The sequence below is a fragment of the Microplitis demolitor genome, chromosome 9, assembly GCF_026212275.2.
Source record: "Microplitis demolitor isolate Queensland-Clemson2020A chromosome 9, iyMicDemo2.1a, whole genome shotgun sequence".
NCBI lineage: Eukaryota > Metazoa > Arthropoda > Insecta > Hymenoptera > Braconidae > Microplitis > Microplitis demolitor.
This window is the reverse complement of record NC_068553.1, coordinates 11721478-11746854: the sequence shown is the minus strand read 5'-3', so window position 1 is coordinate 11746854 and position 25377 is coordinate 11721478. Positions and strand designations below refer to the sequence as shown.

At 33.7% G+C, this 25377-nt stretch overlaps 1 protein-coding gene across 1 annotated transcript in view; it reads right to left on the bottom strand.

Moving 5' to 3' along the window:
• Positions 1-2719: 2719 nt before the first annotated feature.
• LOC103570411 (potassium voltage-gated channel subfamily H member 8) overlaps positions 2720-25377 on the bottom strand; it is a 355105-nt gene continuing 332447 nt past the window's right edge. The window contains exons 15-18 of the mRNA XM_053741792.1: positions 3747-3895; positions 3480-3639; positions 2904-3336; positions 2720-2807 (exon numbers count right to left, since the gene is read on the bottom strand). Coding sequence (XP_053597767.1) covers positions 2794-2807; positions 2904-3336; positions 3480-3639; positions 3747-3895 — 756 coding nt within the window. The 3' untranslated portion in view covers positions 2720-2793. The remainder of the gene's footprint in view (positions 2808-2903; positions 3337-3479; positions 3640-3746; positions 3896-25377) is intronic.

The window sequence follows — 25377 nt, the reverse complement described above, 5'->3', positions numbered from 1 at the left end:
AGCTGGATAGAGTTGTTTAGAAGAAAGTTCGGGGGTTAGGAAGGGGAGGATAAGGGAGTAGAGGATGAATGGGAGATGCTAAGGGGGAAGGTATGGGAGGGTATAGAGGAGACAGAGAAGGCAAGGTGTAAAAGAAGTACGAATGGATGGTGGGATGAGGAGTGTAAGGAGGAGAAAATGAGGGTAAGGGAGAGTCTGAGGGAAATGAGGGAGAAGAAAGGGAATGTAGGGAAATTCAAGGAGGAGAAGAGAAGATTTAGAAGGTTATGAGAGGAAAAGAAGTGGGCGGAGAAGATAAGATGGGAGGAGGAGATTAAAGCAATAAGGAAGGAGGGACAGGTTTGGGCGGTAGTAAACAAGGGAAGGAAGAAAAGGAAGGAGGTTATGAAAGTATTGAGATGAAAAAATGGTATGGTTACTTTAGAGAGTTGTTAGGGGGGGGGGAAGAGTAGGACAAGTGTCGGGGAAAGGGAGGGAGAGATCATAAAGGATGAGAAAGAGGACATAGCTCTTCAAGAGATAAGGGAGGTAGTAAAAGGGCTGAGAAAAAATAAAGCGATGGGGGAGGATGGAATCCTAAATGATGTATGAAAGTATGGCGGAGAGAAGGTAATTGTAGCTATCTGGGAGATATGTAGAAAGGTATGGAAGGGGGATGGGTTGCTGGAAGGATGAAAGGAAGGGGTAGTGATACCCATAGTTAAGTAAGGTGGAGGATTACAGGGAAGTAACGCTGACGCAAACAGCGTACAAGGTATATGTAGGGGTACTGGAAAAGAGATTGAGGGAGGAAGTGGAAAGTGAAGGGCTGCTGCCACCGAGTCAGGCTGGCTTTAGGAACGAAATGGGAACAGTGGATAACATCTATGTGTTGAACTATTCGATGAACAGGGAAATGGGGAAGGATAAGGGAAAGACGATGTTACTTTTCGTGGATTTGACGACAGCTTTTAACTCGTTGGACCGGAAAAACTGTTTAAGTGTATAAGAACGAGAGGGGTTAGGGAGGGATTGGTTAGGAAGTGTGAGACAGTTTTGAGAGAAACGGTGACTAAAGTTAGAGTGGGTAAAGAGGGAGTGGAGAGGTTTTGAATGGAGAGGGGAGTTAGACAGGGGTGCCCTCTGAGCCCACTATTGCTTGTAATGTTTCTGTCGGTCTTGGGTAAAGAGTTGGAAAAAGGGAAGATGGTGAGAAGTAGAGTTTGGAGGGGGGGAAGGTTGACGTGCTGGCATATGCGGATGATGTGGTGTTGTTGGCAAAGGAAGAGGATGAGATGAGAGGTATGATCAGAACGCTTGATAGGTATATAAGTGGGAAAGGTTTGGAAGTGAATACGAGGAAGACCAAAATTATGAGGTGTAGGAAGGGTGGGGGAAGATATAGAAAAGTGAAGTGAAAATGGATGGAGGAAGAAATAGGGGAAGTGAGAGAGTATGAGTAGCTAGGGTATGTAGTAAAAGCGAATGGGGATCAGGAGGAGCACATGAGAGAAAGGGTGAAAAAAGGAGCGAGTGTGATAGGGCAGGTATGGGGGATAGGGAAGAGGAAATTTGGAAATGACTGGGGTAAAAGGGTTTAACTTTTCGACAAATTAGTATGGTCAGGGGTGAGCTACGGAGTGGAGGTGTGGGGGTGGATAAAAAGAAAGGAGGTGGAGAGGTTACAGGAAAGGTTTCTAAGGTGGGTGTTAGGAGTTACAAGGAGAGTGCCAGGATATATGGTTAGAGAGGAATTAAGTAGAGATAGGTCAGCAGTAAGAGCGAGGATGACGGCGTGAGGGTATGAGAGAAGGATAGAAGAAGGAAAGGGTGATCTGGCGAGGAGATGTAGGCTAGAAATAATAAAGGATAAGAGCGGGAAAAGGAATAGGGGGGGTGGAAAGGTGAAAGAAGAGAATATTATGAGACAAGAGGGTGGGAAACGGTGGAGGTAGAGAGGAAATGGGAGAAGTGGGAAATGATAATGGTGGAGGATATGAAAAGGGAATGGGAGGAAAGGTGGGAGAAGATAAGGGAAGCGAAGGGAAATCGAGAATATAAGTATATAAAGGGGGAAATGAGAGGAATTGTAAAGAATGTAATGGAATGAGGTAGGATAAGTAAAAAATTGTAACGTGGAAGTTTTAAGTGTTTAAGTTTATGTATTTTGTTTTTAATATATGTATTTATGGGACAGAAGTCCGGTGTTTGGCCGAAAGGGAAAATAAAGAACACAAAAAAAAAAAAAATTTATTTTTCAATTTTTAAACTTTAACGTGAAACGTAACTTTTCTGCGCTTGAAAAGCTCATAAAAAATGATCACGTCCAAGAGTTTTTTCGAGCTTTACAACCTCGAAAATATATTGACACTAATGTTGCTTCACAACGTAAAATTTTGGGGCTGCTCCACAAGATCAACTGTTTCTCAAGTTTTTTAAACCGTGCAGCCTGGGACTTTCTGTTGTCTTAACTTTAGACACTTTCCCACTCGGTTTTCAGTTGGATCGATTAGTGACTCATAAACAGTATATCTATAAATATCTAAATTGTGTAGATTTATCATATACTTTAAGAACAATGTGGTCATTCTTTGCGATATTTATTCACGTAGTGTCATTTTAAACCAATTGAAGACTTAGCTGCCTTATTATGACTTGCGAAAAATTTTTTACCGTTTCGTGGCTTGAATATTCACAACCATGAGTACATTGTGCTAAGTAACATGCTATCTTCCCGAATGTTTCGATCATCTTCAATTTTCATAGTTGGACGTTCAAAAAGAAATTTTTTAAGGAAAATTTTAGATCTTTATTTCACGTGGTACTTCCTAAAATATGGATGAGAAGTTTAAATAATCGAATTAAGTTCAATATTCCAATATGAATTTGTATATATTGACAGTATACATAAAAAAACAGTTTACCAGTTTCGAAATGTGTACAATCCTGCAACTGTGGTGAACTGCAACCATGAAACAATGGAAGTGGTTCACAAGGATGTGGTTGTAATGATGACGATGTAGAAGTCATCGAATGATGATAATCATGTTCATTAATAACACTAGTGCTGATCAACTCTGAATCTAACCCAAGTATGACCAAAACTTGTTGAGGATTACTTTTTACCCAGTATTCGTACCTCGAATTATCTTCAGAAGCAACATCACGTTCATCAGTCTGAGTACTAGAGTTAATTAGTCTGGTAGGTGGACCCCATGACAATTCGTCAGGCAAATAAGATGAACTCTTAGCTAGCAAACGGTCCTTGGAACTACTGTGCCTCGTTGGAGTTGGCAAGCTCGGATGACTATGTGGAGTACGTGCCAATAGCTGCAGTGCTTTAATTGCGTTTCTCAACTACACGTTAATCATATTTAATTCAATTAAATATTATGCTTTCAATAAATATTAAATTGATAATCATAGCTTGCTGAGAGTTAACACCTATTGTAATAGTTCATATCAATTCATTAAATAACATTTATTAATGAGATACTTACGTCATCGCTTAACGTTCTAACATCTTCATGTACGATTGGTATTTGTATCGCCTCAAGTTGTTTATTTGCATCACGATTGTGACCTTCCGACGATTCTTGAGTAACACCTTGGGCTCGGTTTCTAAGTCTCTCCCTTACTAGTCTTCCAACTCGATCATTTCTGAAATTATAATTATTATTCAATAAACTTTTTTTGATAATAACGGTAATGATAATAATGAAGGTCATTATTGAATTAATAATAAAAAAATAATGTTTTTTAACAACCGAAATTTGTGTCGCGGGCTGGAGATGTGCACCGGTGATATATGTGCTGGTGACAGTGGCGATGTTTCACCTTCTTCTGGTACATTTTCATCATCTTCGCTTATGGACGGTAATGTTAAAGATTGTATTCCATTTATCTCTGACTCTTGCTATTGTGAAGAAATTTTTTTTTTTTTAGTAAAATCGAAAAAATTATTTTTCGGAGAATGTTTTTATTATTTTTTATAATTAGCAAGGTTATGAAAACTAGTATATGTAATTTTTATACTGTAGAGTAATTTTATTTGCAATCTGTGTTTTTTTCCCAAAGTAAAAATAATTTCATTTATTACTATAGTGCATCTTTTATTGTAATTAAATAGTTTATTTCTGGTTTATGAATTTGATACCGTATTAAATATTTTATATTATCGTAAAATTTTTTGTGTCAGCTTTCTCCCGAAATTTTAATCAACGATAATCAGTTGTAATCATTTTAATGAATGAAAAATTTTTTTTAAATCTTTTGTTAACATACTCTATGTAAATATAAATTTACGCCCTCGGAAGTAAAATTGCTTGGTTTTAGTACCAATTGTGACGAGTTAAGGCCAGACCTAGGAAAAATGACTTGAATCATCAAGTAGCCCCACCCCACCAATCGTAAACAACTCTGTAGATTTTATGGTAACATCAATTAGTTGCATCGTCATTTACAAAATGTCGCTCACGTACAAGGACCCCTGAATAAACTTTGCAGTCTCTCAGCACCTTGGGTTTGGAGTGAGAAGGAAGAGGAAGCTTTTCAACAACTCAAGGAAGCCTTAATTAATACCAAGCCTCTATCCATCCCAAAAGTCGGTCTGTCGTATTGCTTGTATACCGATGCAAGTGATGCGGTTCTCGGTGCCCTCATGTACAAAAAGACCTTGATACAAGTAAAATGTGTTGAATCACCTGTTTAAGTCGCCCGTTGCTTGGAGCTGCAACACGGTACAATACGACAGAAAAGGGATGCCTTGGTGTTGTGTGGGCCGTGCGTAAACTCCGTTGCCACTTGGAAGACTCACTATTTACCGCCATAGCAGACCATTTTTCACCCAAGTAGCTTCATTCATTTAAGGACCCTAATAGTCGACTGGCTCGTTGGGCAATTGCGTTGATTGCTAGCCAAGTTACCATTGAACACCGCAGGAAAACCGTGAACGAGGGCCCGGATACACTTTCTTGCTCACGAAAGAATGAACTAGCCTCGTGGTCCGAAGTACTCGAAAGCTTTTAAACTATTAATCTAAATTTCACTTCGGTACTAGCTCAAGATTGGTATGATGCATGCATGATGAACGTAACTAAAAATCCGCATCATTTTCCAGGGTGGCGTATTATCAACGACAGACTCAAATATTACACACCAGACTATTTAAAAGACACGATAGGTGACGATGACGCATGGAAAAAGGTGATGCGCGAATCCAAAGTCCATATAACATTCTTATATCAACCACGTGAATGCAAATCCTTGGTTGGATGACAGAATAAAAATAATTTCATGCTTTAATTTATAAATTAATAATTGGTGCCCAAACTCCTATATTCTCACACTAACCACAAGAAGTTCATTCTTCAATTATTCAATGTCGTCGCTTAAAATTATATAGAATATTTACCCGAACAGGCTTAGCATATAAAGAATACATTGATCTACGGAAATTAATTAAAAATAGAATTACAAGTGCTAAAAAAGATTACTTCGTTAATCGTTTTCAAACAGCGAATAATTCTAGAGGTCTTTTTGAAATGATTTTAGAAACTTAGGCTTAATTGAAAGGTCTGATAATAATGTACCAATTGATCTAGATCTTAATAAATTAAATGTTGATTTTGTAAACATTCAAGAAACTTTGAGTTGTATACTGGATTATAATTATATGAATATCTGTATGGATGAATGTCAATTAACATTGAACTTTCGTAATTGAGATTGTGGTACGGTTAAAGAAGTGATATCGAGACTTATATCATCATCGGTTGGTCCGGATGTTTCAATTAGAACACTTAAAGCTTTAATACCATATTATCTTTCGGTGATTCCAGATTTATTCAATTATTCGTTATCTGCAGGGCATTATCCATCGGAATAGAAAAAGTCTCATGTAGTTCCGCTACTCAAAAAATTTAGCCCTGAAGTGTAATCTGATTTTCGCCCGGTGCCACTACTATGAAATTTATCAAAAGCGTGGGAACGATGTGTATATAAGCAAGTACTCAAGTATGTTGTTAAGAATGATCTAATTGATAGTCATCAAACAGCATTTCGTGAAGGAATGAATACACAATCGGCAGTTATATGTTTTACTGATGACATAAGACTATTATTAACAGATCATTCAAAATTACACTGCCTGTATTTTTTGATTTTAGTCGGACTTTTAGTAAGACTAAAATATAAGTTTATTTAAACAGAAATAATTTTGTAACGGGGTAAATTCGAATTTATCGCGTTCAAATAAGTCCAAAATGAAATCTATTATGTGTACTGTCGGTCATGTGACATTACCACCCAGGGTATTCCGGGTAGGTAGTGACTAGTCGTCCAGAAGTGCAAATTTCACTTGCTCGACCGTCAACTCCACTCAAGATTAAGTAAGAGACGAAAGACAACCAAAGTCAAGAGGTGCACGAGCAATTAAAATCAGAGACCGGAACGAGAATCGGGCATTAGTGACCGGAACGACCAGACCGAACGGACCTAGTCGAGTCGAGAAAGTTCAACAGCTGAGGAGACGCTACGATAAGACTCCATTATAAACGCCGATATTTAGGCGCTGCAAGTTTATATTAGGTAAAATTATTTAATTAAGAGCTTGTGTTTTACTGTGGAACCGAGCGATAAATTATTCAAATCTTTCATCAGATACCAGGCGGTTAGCCGGTATCGCTTATGAATATTACTGATTGCGAAAAATTACTGAGAAAAACTTTATTACTGCGAAAAGTTACTGAGAAAAATTAAATAAGTAAAAATTAAATAAATGGAAAATTAATCAACTAAGGACAAGAAATAATTAAAGAAAAGGTATTAATAAAATAAGAATAATTATTGTGATGATAAAAGTGCCTGGAAAGAGCATGTGAAAAACGGATAAATTATAATGGCGGAACTTTGAGTTCGAATAAATTGATAACGTGGTGATGAAATTACTGAGTAAAAAGTCGTTATAATGTTACGTCCCAGCCTGCTCATCAGATGTCTCTGACTATTTTTAAATGCTAATTATTGAGAGATCGATCTGAGACCTAACTAATTAACTAAGATGCATATTGATATTTTGACAAGTGACGTAATTTATACGTCATCCTATATTATAGAACATAATTTAACATAATAATATAATATAATATAATAATAGTATTTAATATAATAATATAACATAATATCATAATATAACATAATATAATAATATAAAATAATTGAATATAATATAGTATAATATTATTTAGAATATTTAAAACATATTGATAAAGTTATTTTTCTCTTAATATTTGTTATGTACAAATAAACGCTGACGCCTCGAGTAAATCCTCGAGACGTGCAGCTGCACAAACATCTATTTTATTCTAAGATAACTTTTGTTCATAGGTAAGTGACTCATTTGTTAATAACAAAAACGGAGAGAGCGTGAGAAGGGAGAATGGATCATTCGAGAATGTTGCTTATCACGATCCACCCCTCTATATCGAACGATGCGCGGGCCTGATGCCCAAGCGCCTCGTATTGATAAGAGACTTACTCTAGTTTTTCCCGATCAAGAGAATTCGGTCTGAAATATAGAATCATAGAGAGCAGTCAGGCTCAATACTAAATACTCAACTTCTTTCTCACCCTTTGGAAGTTATTGTTAGACGAACTTTAACAATTTATAAATTGAATCAGTTGTATATTTTCACATTATTGAAATTATTCTTTTACAATTGAATAAATCGGATTGAGATATAAAATAATAACCAGTTTATTTCAACCACCGAATGGTGGCTGTTCAACCCCTACTAAATAATTATTTATAATTATATTTAAGTTCTCATTACGTCCAATTAAAATCGACCGCTCAATCACGCCAGCGCCAAAACATCGACCAGGACGTAACAATAAAATGTAGTAAAATTAATTGGTGATAAAAGTGAAAAAGGAAAATAAGAATTAGGGTAGATTAAAATTGAAAAATAAGTCGATTGATAATTATTTAATTTTCAAATCAATTAATTTATTCAAATTTCGCGAAAAAATTATATTGTAAAAATTCACTGTGTAAAATAAGTCCAGGGGACTGAGTGAGTGAAATAGATGAAGATTTTAACGGAAAATGTAGTAATTAAGTATCGCGAAGGTTAAGCGATCTTTAAAATTATTGTGCGTGTGAGTGTGTGAAAATGCCAAAGGTAGTTGGCCAATTTTAATCAAGAATTTTTTGCGAGTCAATTAATTAAATCAGGTTCAAGTGAAATATTGCGGGTTAATAAAAATAAGGTTTTAATAAAGGTTATAAGTTTATAAAAGGTATCTAAGGTTTATAAAAGTGATAAGGTTTTGATAAAGTGATAAGGTTTTAATAAAGTTATAAGGTATAATGTAATAAGCTTTATAAAAGGTTATAAGTGAATAAGGTTTATAAAGTTATGAGGTTATTAGGTTTATAAGGTAATAAAGTCATAATGTTTACACAAGGTTATAAAAGTATAAGGGTCAAAAAGGTTCAAAAGGTTATTGAATAAATAAAAGGTTTAAATTGTTAATCGAAAAAGTAAATTATTTATAAATTATCCTTCCTCATCCTTCTCTTACAATTAAATAAATTTGTCACGATATTTTAATATCGCGGTAGTCTCGCATCAGGTCGGTGAGCAACAGAGGGCAGCACACGCTGCTCACACGTCTCATCCGACATTGTATTATGATTATTGTTTGTTCATTTATAAGATTTTATTTAATTATTGTATTAATAATACTTCATTGATTTCTTAGGTGTGAATTGTGTTTAAATCAGGAGATTTTACTGATTAAGTTAAGCATATATTTGGATTTTGTAGCGCTGGGGAAAATAGTTGCGCATTTTATTTATGTGCTTATGATTTTTTTGAATTGGTTGGCGCATGCGTGTCAACGCAACAGTTGGCATCCGTAGATTTATTTATTATAAATAAATCTACTAGTTTTATGAATAAATCATTGGTTGATTTATCGGTAAATAATATTAAGAATTAATTATGGAAAATACAATTGGTCATTTAGCGTCGGGAACTTGATAAATTACACGGTCACAGTTATGTAGTACGTTGGTGGTACTGTAAAGCAATAACATGCGACAGTTGTATATCTCTATTGGGTGAAGTGAGATATACGACAAAATGGCGTCGGCCTAGGTGCCGGCGTGAGATTCACGTGCTGCCATGGTCAGACGTGGGATAGTCTCTGTAAGAGTAGCGTGTGTGTTCTGTTACATTAAACTAATTATAGATTTGTCGCCATTTGGTATTTTGTGTAGATAATATAAACCCATTGGCATTAGTTTAGCATTTTGATAACTCACATAAAGGAAAATACATTTACCGTATTAGCGTGCAACCAAGGGAGTTGAATAATACGTAACTGTAAGTACTTTTTGGCCAATACATTGGCGTGTAATTTTGGTTCCCGAGTTGGTGATCATTTGTATATAGCCTAAGCGTGAGAGAGAGATCGTAAATTCTGAGTATTAGTAACGTCATAAGCATATGATGGAATGCGTGAATGTTATACTCAGTAAATACGAGTACAGTCAGTGAAATTATTCAATAATTGAGTATTATTTATGAATTATTATTGATTCGATTTATTAATTATTATTCAACGCAATATTGCTTACGAATTATTATTATTTAGTGTATTGATTATTCCTAAATTGAATTATTAATTATTATTTATTTGAATATTGGTTAGGAAGTATTATTAATTTGCGTATTAATTATTATTAATTTGAGTTATTAATTATTGTTAATTTGAATCATCATTATATTTATTTTTTTTTTTGAGTTGATTCATCAAATAATTATTTTATAATTATTTTATTTTGGGTTGCGTTCAAACAAAAATTATTTTGAAATACCGTAAATTCACCATTGGAATTTACTGGGAAGTTGTATTGGAAAAAACTTCACATTCTTATCTAAGTTTGTTTATCTATTGTTTCCTAATTTACATTTGTTTATGTTCACGTGTGAGTGAGACTATTAATTATTAATAGCTACATGTTTTACAATACATTTATTGTTTATGTAATAGTATTATTATTGGAATTATAACTTTATATGCGCATACTATTACTATTATTTCTTTTGTAAGTGATTTACTATTATTTTGTTGAACATTTTTTATGTGAGTATGCGTTATATATTGAACTGATTATTTTAATTAATTAATGGATAATTAAAGCAAATGGTCATCAACCCGGTATTGATTTAATCTTATTATTTCAATTACTGCTATCTTTCTTGCTATCCTAATTCCTAAAATCTGAAATCGCTATCCTGTTATTTATTTTATTTTAATTTTCATTTTCTCCGTTCTGTTATTTTCGAGTTAATTTTGTTCGTGGGGCACACGAACTGGCGCCCAATTAGGTTTTCTAATCCAGCCTGAGCAGAGCAGCCAGTCCAGGGAGATTCAGGATATCTCCAGGTGGAACATTTGGTTCTGGGTTTATTTTATTTTCAGTTTTTGACCAACGGAGAGCCATAACGGCTATTGAGCGCCAACCACACTCCGCCGTGGGACGCGTGAAATAAAAGAGAACGTTATAAATTACACCGACCCTAACGATTTAAGATCCGGTTCTGGGAGGCCGTTATCACTTCCAATGGCGCCCTTAAGAAGGTAAATTAAGGACGACCAGAGTAACATCATAGCCCTGTTATAATTGAAATTGAAAAGAAAAAAAAAAGATTATTTGTAAACTAATAATTTTAAACAACTATAAAGAATGAGTTTATGCAGATCATATTTTTTTTTACTCTAATGTGTTTAGGCATTCTAAAATGAAGTCAAAGATTTTGTATAGAAAAATCGATTGTTGTTATGCTTGAGTATCGAAATGTCGATATTATGAGATCATAATCAGTTGTTAACAACCTGGCAACTATCTACGAGCTGTGGAACCTATTTAGACGAGGTTATATTTATGATTATATTCATAATAATAAGTAGATGATTTTAAAACTTAATAATTGATAAAATTTATACTTCAAAATAATGAAGTAAAAGTGATATCAGAAAATTATGATATTACCCTGACGATAAAATAATTATAATGGGAACTACATACTTTATGAACAGTGATAAAATAATCCCTACAAAATTCTCTATAGATTATATGAAAAGTACATCGACATTGAAAGAAAGCAATAAATTTTTGTAATACAAGAAAGTGTCTACATATCATTTAAGCTTAAGGATCGATTCAGCCTACTTCAAACTTAATTGAGATAATTGCCCATAAAATAAGTATAGAAAATTTAATGAGGATAAGATCATAACTGTAATGCTATTGCGATGACAGGACCAGTTATAATTATAGGAAGTACAGGTACGATTGAAACATAATATTTTTTGATTATTTTGATCACAATACAATAGAACTAACTGAATTTAATTGTAATTAGAAATACATACGCTATCAACAATGAAAACCAAATCTAGTCATTTTCTTCATTTTGACCAAACTTTCAAGGCTATCAAATTCTTGTGATAAAAAGGAAAAACTTTGAGTTAAAACCATGTTATCAAAATTTCTTGATTTCATTATAACATTCAAGCCTAACAAATTATTGGAAGAAACGATCAAATCATAAAGTTTAAGGTCATAAATTACAGCTTATTCGACAAGCTTTTAGATACTTTTTACGGAAATTGTCTATGAGTATTAATTTTAAAATTATGTGAACTTAAAAGTGGATCAAAACTGAATTTTTCGAAAAATGGTGGAAATATGAAACAGCCATAACTTCTAAACTAATCAACCAATTTCGCCCATCTTTGAACTTAATCGTAATAATTACTCATAGAATATGTGTGAGAAATTGCATTAGGATCCGATAAGGATAGTAGGCGCAATCGTGTCCTCCAATGTCGGTCCTAACCTATATATATATATATATATAAGTCAGTCATATATTGACATCTTAACAGAAAACATCTGTACATCAATAAACTATATGTCTCTTTGCTTTCTTTTACTGCTGTTAATTGTGGTATTATTATTTCTAATATAAGTGTGTTATTATTGTAGTGTATAAAAGATATAAATTTAAGATGCCAGTCACTACAATTTGGTGTCAGATGTGTGTGAAAAGTGATAAGTGAATATTGAAAAAAAAAAAAAAGAAAAATGCCGCGACGGACAAGGCAAACGGTTGCCGATGATACTTCGGACATCATCGAAGACGCTCGGGACAGAAAATAAGGAACGAGCTTAATGACAAACTGGAAGAGTCCCGCGAGCACATTGCGTGCTATCTACAGAAGAAGAGGGAGGAAAACGGAAAGCGGTTCGACAGCTTAGAATTCGAATTCTCAAGAATGGAAGGATTTCTCGGAAGAATTGCGGATAAATTAGAAGACGCACCAAGAGGAACTAAATCCGGTGATGTACCCCTTATTAACAATAATCATGACACGACATTCGATACGGTTCCTCCTCGGAACATCAATGTTGACGTGGAAATTCATATAGACGCGGAAATAAACAAAAATTCGGGAAATAAATTAAATGAGGAAATTAATAAAAATAAACCGAGAATAATCGCAACATCCAACCCGTCATTTATTTTTAGACCAATTGATTCACTTAAGCCAGACACATTTGATGCTTCTGTGTCTGCCGATAGATATTTAAAACATTTTGAAATCGTTTTAAATCATAATAGATGGACAGATCAAATTACAGCGTCATATTTAGGAGCTTCATGAAGAGGAAAAGCTCAAACAATATTAGAAAAATTATCAACAGACGAATTAAAAAATTATGATAAAATCAAAGAAATGTTAATGTCGTGATTTGGAGAAAGAAAATTTTCTTATGTTTATTTAAATAAATTACAAAATAAGAAACCATAATCTGATGAATCTCTTGACAGCTTTGCTGAAATAATAGATAAACTCGCTCGCCTCGCGTATCCCGATTTAACAGATAGTGTAGTTGACCGTCAATCCTTTCAACATTTTATTAGTGGGTTATTAGATAAGAGATTACAATTTTCTTTACGATCTGAAAAAATTTTCACTTCAAATGAAGCTTTAGCAAGAGCTTTAGAATAAGAATCAATTTCAAAATTAATTTATGGAGAAAAGAAAAACACAATTCAGCCAAATAATATCTTTAAACAATTAAATAATTATAAATCGAATTTAAGAAGAAAACTAGAATTTGATAATAATAATCGAAAATGTTGGAATTGTAATAAACAAGGTCACTTTATGAAAGATTGTAGAAGTCCAAAAATTAATAATCAAAAAAATTTTCAACAAAATAAGAGACCTATATTTAAACAAAATAATACGACTATCCAGCGTCAGAGAAACTAAATGGGGTTGATGCGACGGGGGACGAATCAACCTATTCTATTAAAAAAATACCAAAATGATCTATGTAAGTCAACTAAAAACTAAAACAAATTTCTTATTACCAGAATTTTTGAAAGAAATTTACGATTCATCAATTAAAAATTTAAATGATTCACAAAAAGAAAAATTTAATAAATTTCTGATAAAATATCAAAATATCTTTGCAAAAAATAAAAATGAGATTGGCGTTTGTAGTTATATTGAACATGATATTGACACAGGAAATGCTCAGCCCATTAAACAATCACCTCGACGTATTCCATTACATTAAAGGAAAGAAGCTTTCGAATTATTAAAGATATGAAAAGTCAAGGTGTTATTCAACCTAGTTCTAGTCCATGGGCATCTCCAGTCGTATTTAAAACGAAAAAAGATCAAACTCTTAGATTTTGTGTAGATTATCGACAATTAAATTCAGTGACTAAGAAAATAGCTACTCCAATTACTCATCAATTGGAAATTATTGATTCTACAGTATGATTGTATAGTTGGCACGGTTTGGATTTCAGTCATCGATTTTAAAAGCGAATATCGGCAGATCCGTATGAATGAGAAGGACAGGGAAAAGACAGCGTTTTGTATAGGTGGTCAACTTTGGAAATTTTTAGTTCTTCCATTCGGGCTATGTAGTGCCCCAGCTACTTTCATCGAATTAATGGATATTGTTTTAGAAGGATTAATAGGAAAAGTTTGTGAAGTTTATATTGATGACATCATCGTTCGTAGCAAAACTTTCTCAGAGCACCTCGAACATTTAGAAACTATATTTGACAGAATTCTTCAAACAGGCCTAAAGATGAATACACAAAAATGTGTATTTTTCCAACACAAAGTTCCATTCTTAGGTCACGTAATTTCCGGAGATAAAATCGAATGCGATCCAAAGAAAGTTGCGTCAATTACCAATTAGCCTATTCCAAAAAAATAAAACCGATCTTCCAGGCTTCTTAGAACTCTGCCCGTACTACAGGAGATTTATAAAAAATTTTTCCCTAATCGCTAAGGATCTTCATAAATTAACTGAGGAAAAAGTACAATTTATTTGGGATGATAAAGCTCATCAAGCCTTTGAAAACTTAAAGAAAGCTTTAAGTACTGCCCCTGTTCTAACACCTCCAGATCCAAATCTTCCTTTCATTCTAGATAATGATGCTTCCTACTTCTAATTAGGTGCAGTTTTGTCTCAAGTTCATCAAATTAAGACTCCTGATGGTAAGAAGCAAGAGGTTGAAAAAGTAGTAGCTTATTATAACAAAACATTGAATAAGGCGGAAAGAAATTATTGTGTTATTAGGAAAGAATTATTAGCTGTTGTTAAATCAATTGAACAATTTCGTCATTATTTAATAGGGGGAAAATTCATCATTAGAACTGATCATGCTGCATTCAAATGGTTGTTATCTTTTGAAAATCCTGAAGGTCAGATGGCTCGTTGGTTAGAAGTTCTACTTCAATATGATTTTGAGATTGTTCATCACCCCAGTAAAAATCATCAAAATGCTGATGCATTATCTCGCCGTCCTTGTGATTGTAGAAAATGTCAAAAATTAAATTAAAAAATTTCAGAAGATGTCTGTACATCAAACAAATAAATTTAGGAATCGCAGATCATATTGATTGGGATAAACTGCAAATCGAAGATGAATTGCTGAAAGTTATCATTGATTTAAAAAAAAAATAATCTTGTACCGGATTGGCAATCTATTTCTCATCTTAACTCCACCTTTAAAGTTTATCTACTCTATTGGGATTCTTTAGAATTGAAAAACGATATACTTTATAAAAAGTGAGAATCTCCTAATCTCTCGAAAATCGTTTGGCAAATTATTGTTCTAAAAAATAAAGTTAATGATGTTCTTCATGAAGCACATAACTCTTAATCTGGTGGGCATTTTGCAATCAATAAAACCCTTGACAAAATTCGTCAAAGATTATATTGGGCAACTTGTAAGCAGGATGTTGAGTTGTGGTGTAAAAATTATAAAGTATGTTTCTCGAAAAAAGGTCCTCATCGTAAAACTAAAGGAGAATATCAAATTTATAATGTAGAATCACCATTTAAAAGAATCGCAATTGACATCCTCGGTCCAATTACCAAATCCTCTTCAGGAAATCGTTTTATTTTAGTTGTCACAGATTATTTTACTAGGTGACCAGAAGCAATTCCTCTTCCAAATCATCAAACATCCACAATCGTTGAAGGATTAGTTTGTCATGTTATTTGTCGTCATGGTCTTCCTTTGGAAATTCATTCAGATCAAGGTAGAGAATTTAAATCTTCAATTTTTAAAGAATTGATGGAATATTTAGGAATAAAGAAAACTCGAACTACTCCTTTGCAACCTCCATCAAACGGCTAGGCTTAAAGATTGGATAGGACAATTTTTCAATACCTCTCAAAAGTTATCTCAAAAAATCAAAAAGACTGGGATAAATGATTACCCCTTTTCCTGTGAGCTTATCGCTCATCTAAATATGGAACTACAGAATTTTCTCCTGCAATGCTCATGATGGGACGTGAACTCAGAATTCCTTTAGATCTTCTTCGAGGCTCTCCAAAAGACCTGGAGAATTCGGAGGAATCTGAGACACTGTCTGACTTCGTCAGTCAATTGAGCGAAAAAATGAATTCTATTCACGATATTACAAGAAATAAATTTGAAATCAAATCAAATAAAGCTAAATCAAATTTCGATTCTAAAATAAATATGTTAATTTTTAAAGAAAAAGGATTTGTCAAGCTCTATTTCCCCATAGAGTCAAAGGAAAATCTCCGAAACTTCAATGCGATTGGGAGGGTCCTTATGAAATTGAAAATAGACTGAATAATGTAGTTTATAGAATTAGAAAAGTTCCCAATGGAAAATATAAAATCGTACATGTAAATCGTCTTGCACCATATTGTGATCAATAAAAAGAAATGAAAAAGAAGTCCGACTGGGGCCCTGAACAATCTCAGTATAGACGTTGTAAAGGATTCCCGGGATTCTGTAGTCAATTGGTAAGACTAGAATATCTCTTTTAAACTGATAGAATTGGAAGATTTGTCTGGACGACTTACTAAAGACTGGTATAGTCCTTAGGAGAAGTCTGGCAGTGGAATCTGAATAGCCACACTGTAGACGTTGTTGATGAGTTCTTGAGATTCTGAATGAAGTCTGGCAGAGGGCTCTGATCTCAGTGGTAACGTTGTTCGAGGGATTCCCGGGATTCTATAAGGACTGGAAATGTTCTGGGTTTGAGTATATTAGCTGAAGGGAAGTCTGGCCGTAGGCCCTGAACGATTAATCGTTTAAAGGGGTTTCTGAGATTCCTCAGTCATTGATGAGAAACTGGATATTTCTTTTGATCTAAATGAGTTCAATAAGGATCAAAAGTTTGATTCTGAGGACTTATGAATGGCTAAGAGCAACCTGACTGGATCTTTGGGATCCATCTGGAGTTAACATAGTCGACATTTTCCTTAAGTAGTGCACGATTTCTGAAAGATAGGTGGATGCCCTGGAAAGTTTCCGAGGAGCTTTGAGGGAGAAAAATGAAATTCGTTGCAACGTGTGTTATTCAGAATCATTGGTATGTTAGCTCGAGATGACATATCGGAGAGTGATCTGAATGAATCGAACGGCAGAATATGAGCATTTAATATCGAAACTATTTAATTGATCACGATATTGAAAGTTTATAAATTAACAACTGAAAAATAATAAGATGTAACGATGAAATATGTTGAAATATAAAATCTAATAAAATGTTGGAGATACTCGTTTTGTTTTCTTCATTGTGTACAGATAATATTTCCAATTTCATTGGGGAAGGAGAGAAGGAGTCCATTGCCAGTCCTTCAAGGAGAAATATAATATTTAAAAAAAAATGGCAATTGATATTTTATTTTTTATATTAATTAAATTTCCATCCACTTTTGTAGGACACCAAATGTTCTACGATTTGCGAACATAACCGCGTCAATATCATAAACGCAGCTGAGTATTAGAAAGTTAAACAAGAAAGTAATTTAATTTACGTGTATTTTAAATGGAAAATCTTAGAAATCAAATGAAAAGTACTTGGGATTGGAATTAAAAGCTCAAACTTGGCAGGAATTTTCGTTTTAGCATAAAAAACAATATTTTGCTTGGTGAGCAACAAAAAAAATACTTTCGCTGGAAACAAAGCTCCCTAATATATATATATATATATATATATATATATATATATATATATATAACCAATTTAATATATTGGAAACCTAAAACATGCAAACCTTCTCAATAAGACAATTAATAGATAAATAGACAAAAATATAGATAGCCCGAACTGGAAATCGAACCCAGACCATGTCGGTATCGCGCCGAGTGCTCTACCAGTTGAGCTATCCGGCACTATACTATATTCCGTTCAATTTGATCTATAATTTATTGAGCCACACCGTCCATCGTACGGTATTACACCAATTCAATATATTGGAAACCTAAAACATGCGAACGTTCTCAATAAGACAATTTATAGATAAATTGAGAAAAATATAGATAGCCCGAACTGGGAATCGAACCCAGAATATATATGTATCTATTGTGACGTTACATTGCCGAAGAGATGGAGTTAGAGGTGGAGTAAATGTGAGTCTATGTGATAGAGAGAGATAGAGCCAGTACGTGTGTCGGGTGGAGTGTAGGAGATATTGAGTAGAGAGTATGGGGTATGTGTGCGGTGAAGTCGGTGTGTTAAGAGTACCAGTACGGATACAGTAGGTTGTCTGTGTTGGAGTGTCTGTATGGTTGAGCGTGGATTTAACGAGGGATGTCTAGCTGTGTTGCTGATAGTGGCCAAAGTACCGTGCCTCCTGACCAGTGATGACGACTAAGCTTAGGCCTAGCTCTCGGGGTTGACGTGATGATCGCGTAGGAGCGACTGAGATGTCACCGCCCCTTCGAGTTGGTACCCGTTGTTAGCTGGGATACGTTTACGTTTATTTGGGAATGGCAGGCCTCGTTTGCGATGCTTGAGGAAGCCAAAGATTTGCTAACTCCGGATATCACGGGGAGTGATACTACGGGAAGACCCGCGAGTCCACGGCTTGTATGCGGTGGGGGAAGAATGGGTGGAGAAGCGAGAATGTGAGAGTGACTGGAAATAGTAGAGTGTAGAAGTGAATGGAATAGGAGACGAGAGGAGAGCAGTTGAGAACTGACAATGGTGTCAGGAAGTTGGATTTTAGAGTCGCTCGAGTAATGGTGGTGAGTCGAAGAGCCCCAAAAGTAGGCCTTGACCTACACCATTGGCTGATGTCGTTTGGAGCTTGTGGCTCTTTTTGTTAAGTTTTGGAGCCGTTTGTCATGATTGTGCCGTCTTGAGTTACCGCATTATTTATTTTAATTTTATTAATTATCCAGAATTGTGTTGAGTTTTGTGATTCGTCGTCCACAAGAGGTTTCCGATGTCATACCCAGGTGTTTGTTTGTCTGATGGACTGAGAGTACTTGACCGCGAGCCGCCTGGGCCCTTCGCGTCGCTCTTGCGTCCTTTGTACGATATTTTATGTAGTTTTCTTTCCTTTATTTTCTTTAATTTAATTTTAATTAATTGGCTTCTTCCGCGTAAAAAGAACCGCGACCCTCTCTCTACAACCTTGCATACTGAGCGCATCAGGGCATGCCGCTACCTCCGTACATTTCTCTCATCTCCGAAGGATTTAGATATTAGGTTTTAATTTACGTGTACGTTTAGACCGGTTGCCGATACCGGGGAAATAAAAGTCAGCTGGCGCCCGTCAGGATCTGGAGGAAATGAGAGGAGTGATCAGTGGGTGAAGTGTAACGTAGCCCGATTTGTGAATTTTGAGATCGAGTCATTGAGTAAATTTATTGAATAAGAGTTATGTGTAATTTTGTTAAGTTTAATCGAATTATCTAAGAAAAAGATAGGTTACAATATATATATATATATATATATATATATATATATATATATATATATATTGTAACGGGCGCCAGCCGAGTTTCATTTCCCCGGTATGCATTCATTGGTTTACGTTCTGCAAGCCAATAAAGGTCAATTTGAAACGAAAAATGACTTCCTCAGCGGAAATCAGTGAAACAGCTGGAATTACAGTTAAGTTCCTATGGACACTTTGGAAGAACACCAAATGCCCTACAATTTGCGACCAATACTGCAACGATATCATAAAACGTAGCTGAGTATCAGAAAGTTAAGATAAAAGTAATTTACGTTTATTGTAAATGGGAAATCTTGGAAATCGAATGGAAAGTACTTAGGATTAGAATTAAGGTTTCAAACTTGGCAGGAATTTTTGTTTTAGCATAAAGAACAATATTTTGCTTGATGAGCAACAAAAAAAATACTTCCGCCGGAAACGAAGCACCCTAATATATATACAATAATATATATCTGTAGCCCACTTTGGTGACGATACTTTAGAAATATATCGCAATAATCACTGCCTAAGTCACCAGTTATCAAAGAGCCAAACGTTGTGGAAGATGATGAGAAGAGGAAAGATGGAAAAAGGTTTTTGTAGGGTGAGAGGCGTTTCGTCTAAGTATACGATAGCTGAGACTTCTCAGTTAGCTGTAGCTATCGTATACCCCACCTAAGACACCGTATTGGAAGTTACACGTTGAAAATGTTATATATTGAGACAGGCATAGGGACGAGGTATTGCAAGAGGTGCGAGTCGTGAATACCATCTCGCGTAGTGAAGCCGAACCACTATATATTCCTTAACGGCCACACTTCACCCAGTCCACATAAGGGCCACACGGGGTTACTCCCTTTTTTTGAAAGTTTTTTGACCAACGTATTTGAAAGTTACAAGACCTTTAATTCCACTGTTTTCAAGCTCGGGGTGACTAGACACACCGTGTGGCCGTTAAGGGATGTATGTCTATATTGGCACATCCGTTAATTATCGACGAAAGTGTGCGCATTGGGGTCGGCAATTTTGATGCTGATTTTTATCTCGAAAGTACACCTAAAAATGGGACGATTCTGAAAATATAAGCCTGATATGTGCAACTCCGGCCGCTAGAGAATTTTTTGAATTTTTTAAAAAAGTCGATTTTTTAATAATTTTTAAATATTTGTATCTCAGCTTGTCTATAACCTAAAGACTCCCTCTCAGCAGCATTCTTCTCAGTAAGAGTTCTACTTTATGAAAAAAATAGATATTAGGTCTGAACTTATGTATGGCTTAGCTAATAGTTTTCAACTAAACACCTGTTTTTGTTAAATGTTTCCTATTTATAAAACACTATTATGTGTACCACCAATTTAGCACATAAAATAATGATTATTGAATTAAATAGAAGTAATTGCAGATACATATTTCATAGTTATTAAAATTTTATGTTCTAATGTTACGTAAAAGTACAAAAAAATATAAATGAAATGACTATTGTAGAAAACTTGAAAAATTTTATTTTATTCATGTACAAGGTATGCGGAGTAAAATCATAATTCATAGACATGCATGATGTAAATAATACTCTATATTTCCAGAGCGAAATGGGTATTTGATGCTGATATTCAAAAATATTAAGAAAAAAATTGAATACATGATTTTAATCTTTGGAAACCATCAAAGGCACTCGAATGAACCATTCTTTTACATCTAACAATGACAATTCTTGAAAAGTAAGAATTACGTCTTTTAAAAAAGATTTTAAAGTAGTTAAACTGTATTTATAAATAAAATTTTTCAAATTTTCTATAGTGGAATTTAATATAGTGGAAACCTAAAACATGCAAACCTTCTCAATAAGACAATTAATAGATAAATAGACAAAAATATACATTGCCCGAACTGGAAATCGAACCCAGACCATGTCGGTATCGCGCCAAGTGCTCTGCCAGTTGAGCTATCCGGCACTAAACTATATACCGTTCAATTTGATCTATAACTTATTTAGCCCCACCGTCCATCGTACGGTAATACACTAATTTGATTTAGTGGAAACCTAGAACTGTATAATAGTGTTTTATCAATAGGCAAAATTAAACCGAAACAGTTGTTTAGTTGGAAGCTATTAGCTAAGCCCGATATAAGTTTAGACCTAATGTCTATTTTTTCATGAAAGGAGAAGTCGTACTGAGAAGAATGCCGCTGAGAGAGAGTCATAAGGTTATAGGCAAGCTGAGATACAAATATTTAAAAATTAGTGAAAAATCGACTTTTTTAAAAAATTCTGTAGCGGCTGGATTCGCACATATCAGGCTCAAATTTTCAGGATCATCTCCTTTTTAGGTATACTTTCGAGAAAATAATCAGCATCAAAATCGCTGACCCCATTGCGCACTCTTCGTCGAGAATAAATGAATCTGCTCATATATATATATATATATATATATATATATATATATATATATATATATATATATATATATATATATTAGGGTGGTCCGTTTGGAACGACTATTTTTTTTTTCGCTCCCACTGAAAAATATTGTTGTAGACATTAAAAAAAAAATCTCTGAAAGTTTTAGCTCTTAATTTTAATTTTGAGTACTTTACATTTGATTTTGAAATTTTCCCATTTAAAATACATGGAAAAGGTAGGATTTTTTTTTTAATTCTCTATCGCTCAGTGGCGTTTTACGTTATGTTTATGTTCATAGGTGGGATTTGTAGGTATTTAGTTGCTCTTTCAGAGCTTTCAAGAAATTTTACCCTAACTTTTATATTTTGAAGTGAGGTCTCGGTAGAAGTTAGTTTTTCAATAAAAAAAAACGCTGTTTTTTGCATTTTATCGGGAAACCGTCAGAGTTACGACTTAGATTTAACAAGTTATATTTAGGAAATTTGATGCTCTACAAAAAAAGGTTCTGTAATAAAATTCGTTAAAGCGGATAGGTAAGAAGTTATGAGGCTTTTAAAATTGAAAAAAAAAATAAATATCAATTATTTGGTATGTTTAACGTAAGTTAAACATAAAAAAATATTTATTTATAGGTCTTTTTTTTTTTTTTTAAGCGAAAGACAACGTATAACTGACAACATAATTTTAAAAAATAAATAAATAGAATGATATTTCTTCAGCATCAATCAAACAATTTATGAAGTAGATAAGACGAAATTTTTTTTGTTGCAAGACGAGTAATTTTTACGGTGATCTTGAACAACTTGTAAAATCAATTGCCTCTGTTCTTCTTCTTGCGTAAGACAATTATTATATTTTCCAATTAGAGCAACTCCTCTTTCTGCGGTATCATTCACAACCTTCAAACTTTTAAATATTTCAAGACATTTTTTATAATTAATATCAGAGTTTCAAAGCTCAGGGTCTTTTTCAAGAAAATCATATGCCAAATTAAATTGTTTAAATATAAAAAGAGATCTAATATTTACAAAGTCACTAATTTCTTTTTTTGTCAATAAATGAAATTGAGTTTTTTTTATCGTCAAGCATTTTCCTTCACTAGTCATTTGCGATTTTTCACTTTTAAATGCGTCAGCCATTTTGATTTTTTGTTGACGTGATACCGTTGGATCAAAGAGTGCCAAAATAGCAAGTTGCTCATGCAGATACCATAGATGCCCAGATAATTTTACAAGAGCTGCTTCACCAATTTTTGGATATATATTTTTAAAAATCAGTAAATTTTTAAACAATTTCAAATCAAAATTGGGAGCTTTTATCGGGTCTGTAGCAACAAACCATGCTTCCAGATAGAATAAAATCAGGAAAATACAGATTTCTCGTAAAGCTCTGACATCATGATTACTTATTAAAAATTGTTTTCTAAACATATAGATTTTTTAATTAATGATATACAAATACAAATACAAATACAAATAATTAATTAATGATTTACAACGTAACTTTTTTTGTAAATTATGTTGTCAGTTATACGTTGTGTTTAGCTTCAAAAAAAAAGACCTATAAATAAATATTTTTTTACGTTTAACTTACGTTAAACATACCAAATAATTGATATTTACTTTTTTTTTTCAATTTTAAAAACCTCATAACTTCTTACCTATCCACTTAAACGAATATTATTACAGGACCTTTTTTGTAGAGCATCAAATTTCCTAAATATAACTTGTTAAATCTGAGTCGTAACTCTGACGGTTTCCCGATAAAATGCAAAAAACAGCGTTTTTTTATTATAAAACTAACTTCTACCGAGACCCTACTTCAAAATATAAAAGTTAGGGTAAAATTTCTTGAAAGCTCTGAAAGAGCAACTAAATACCTACAAATCCCACCTATGAACATAAGCGTAATGTAAAACGCCACTGAGCTATAGAGAACCAAAAAAAAAATCCTAACTTTTCCATGTATTTTAAATGGGAAAATTTCAAAATCAAATGCAAACTACTCAAAATTGAAATTAACAGCTAAAACTTTCAGAGATTTTTTTTTTCAATGTCTACAACAATATTTTTCAGTGAGAGCAAAAAAAAAAATAGTCGTTCCAAACGGACCACCCTAATATATATATATATATATATATACAGTCCACGTCACTTGGATAGCCTCACCTATTTTTTGTCAATAACTGATTCTTTACTCGCTGATATATAAAATTATCTGTATGTTTTATATTACTTAATTAAGACAAAACAAAATATGTTGTTAGTGTTCGAAAAACAAAGCGAGAATATCATGAGGGGGACATGCCACTGGTCGGCAGTTCGTCACATGGATAACCTCAGTCAAATTTATTGCGCAAAGGAATTAATTTGTTTCATTTTCGTATTATTATGTTTCAATATTATAGCGAGGTGAATAAATTAAAATCGATTTAAAACACCAAAATTGGTGACTATATAAAATAGGGCGCAATAAAATGTTAAGTATTGAAGAAATTAATAAAATTAATTTTTTACTTAATCAAAATTTTTTCCCATCTTGAAATCGCTAGAAGAGTGAATTGAAGTGCTAAAGTCATTAATAATTTCGTGTAAAACAATGAAAACTACTGAAAAAATTATAAAGGTCGAAAGAAATTCGCAACAACGCCAAGGGAACGTCGAATGATAATTTGCGCGGCATTTAATTCCATTAAGACTGTGAGGCAAATAGCGGGAGAAGTTGGAACAGCAGCATCTATTTCAACTGTGACAAGAGTGATAAGACGGGCAAAGCATCTAAAGAGAAAGAAATTGAAGAAAAAATCGGCTTTGAATCAAAAACACATATTAGCACGACTTTTATTTGCAAAATACAGTCCGCGGCACTTGGATATCCTGACCTATTTTTTTCAATATCTGATTCTTAATCAAAATTTTTTCTTCCTTCCGCAGATCATAAAAGTAATAGTTACATACATCAGGCCCATCTAAATTAAATTTTATCTCATCTGAAAAAATTACTTGTAGCCATTTATCTATCCAACCCATGTGTTATTTTGCAAATAAAAGTCGTGCTAATATGTGTTTTTGATTCAAAGCCGATTTTTTCTTCAATTTCTTTCTCTTTAGATGCTTTGCCCGTCTTATCACTCTTGTCACAGTTGAAATAGATGCTGCTGTTCCAACTTCTCCCGCTATTTGCCTCACAGTCTTAATGGAATTAAATGCCGCGCAAATTATCATTCGACGTTCCCTTGGCGTTGTTGCGAATTTCTTTCGACCTTTATAATTTTTTCAGTAGTTTTCATTGTTTTACACGAAATTATTAATGACTTTAGCACTTCAATTCACTCTTCTAGCGATTTCAAGATGGGAAAAAATTTTGATTAAGTAAAAAATTAATTTTATTAATTTCTTCAATACTTAACATTTTATTGCGCCCTATTTTATATAGTCACCAATTTTGGTGTTTTAAATCGATTTTAATTTATTCACCTCGCTATAATATTGAAACATAATAATACGAAAATGAAACAAATTAATTCCTTTGCGCAATAAATTTGACTGAGGTTATCCATGTGACGAACTGCCGACCAGTGGCATGTCCCCCTCATGATATTCTCGCTTTGTTTTTCGAACACTAACAACATATTTTGTTTTGTCTTAATTAAGTAATATAAAACATA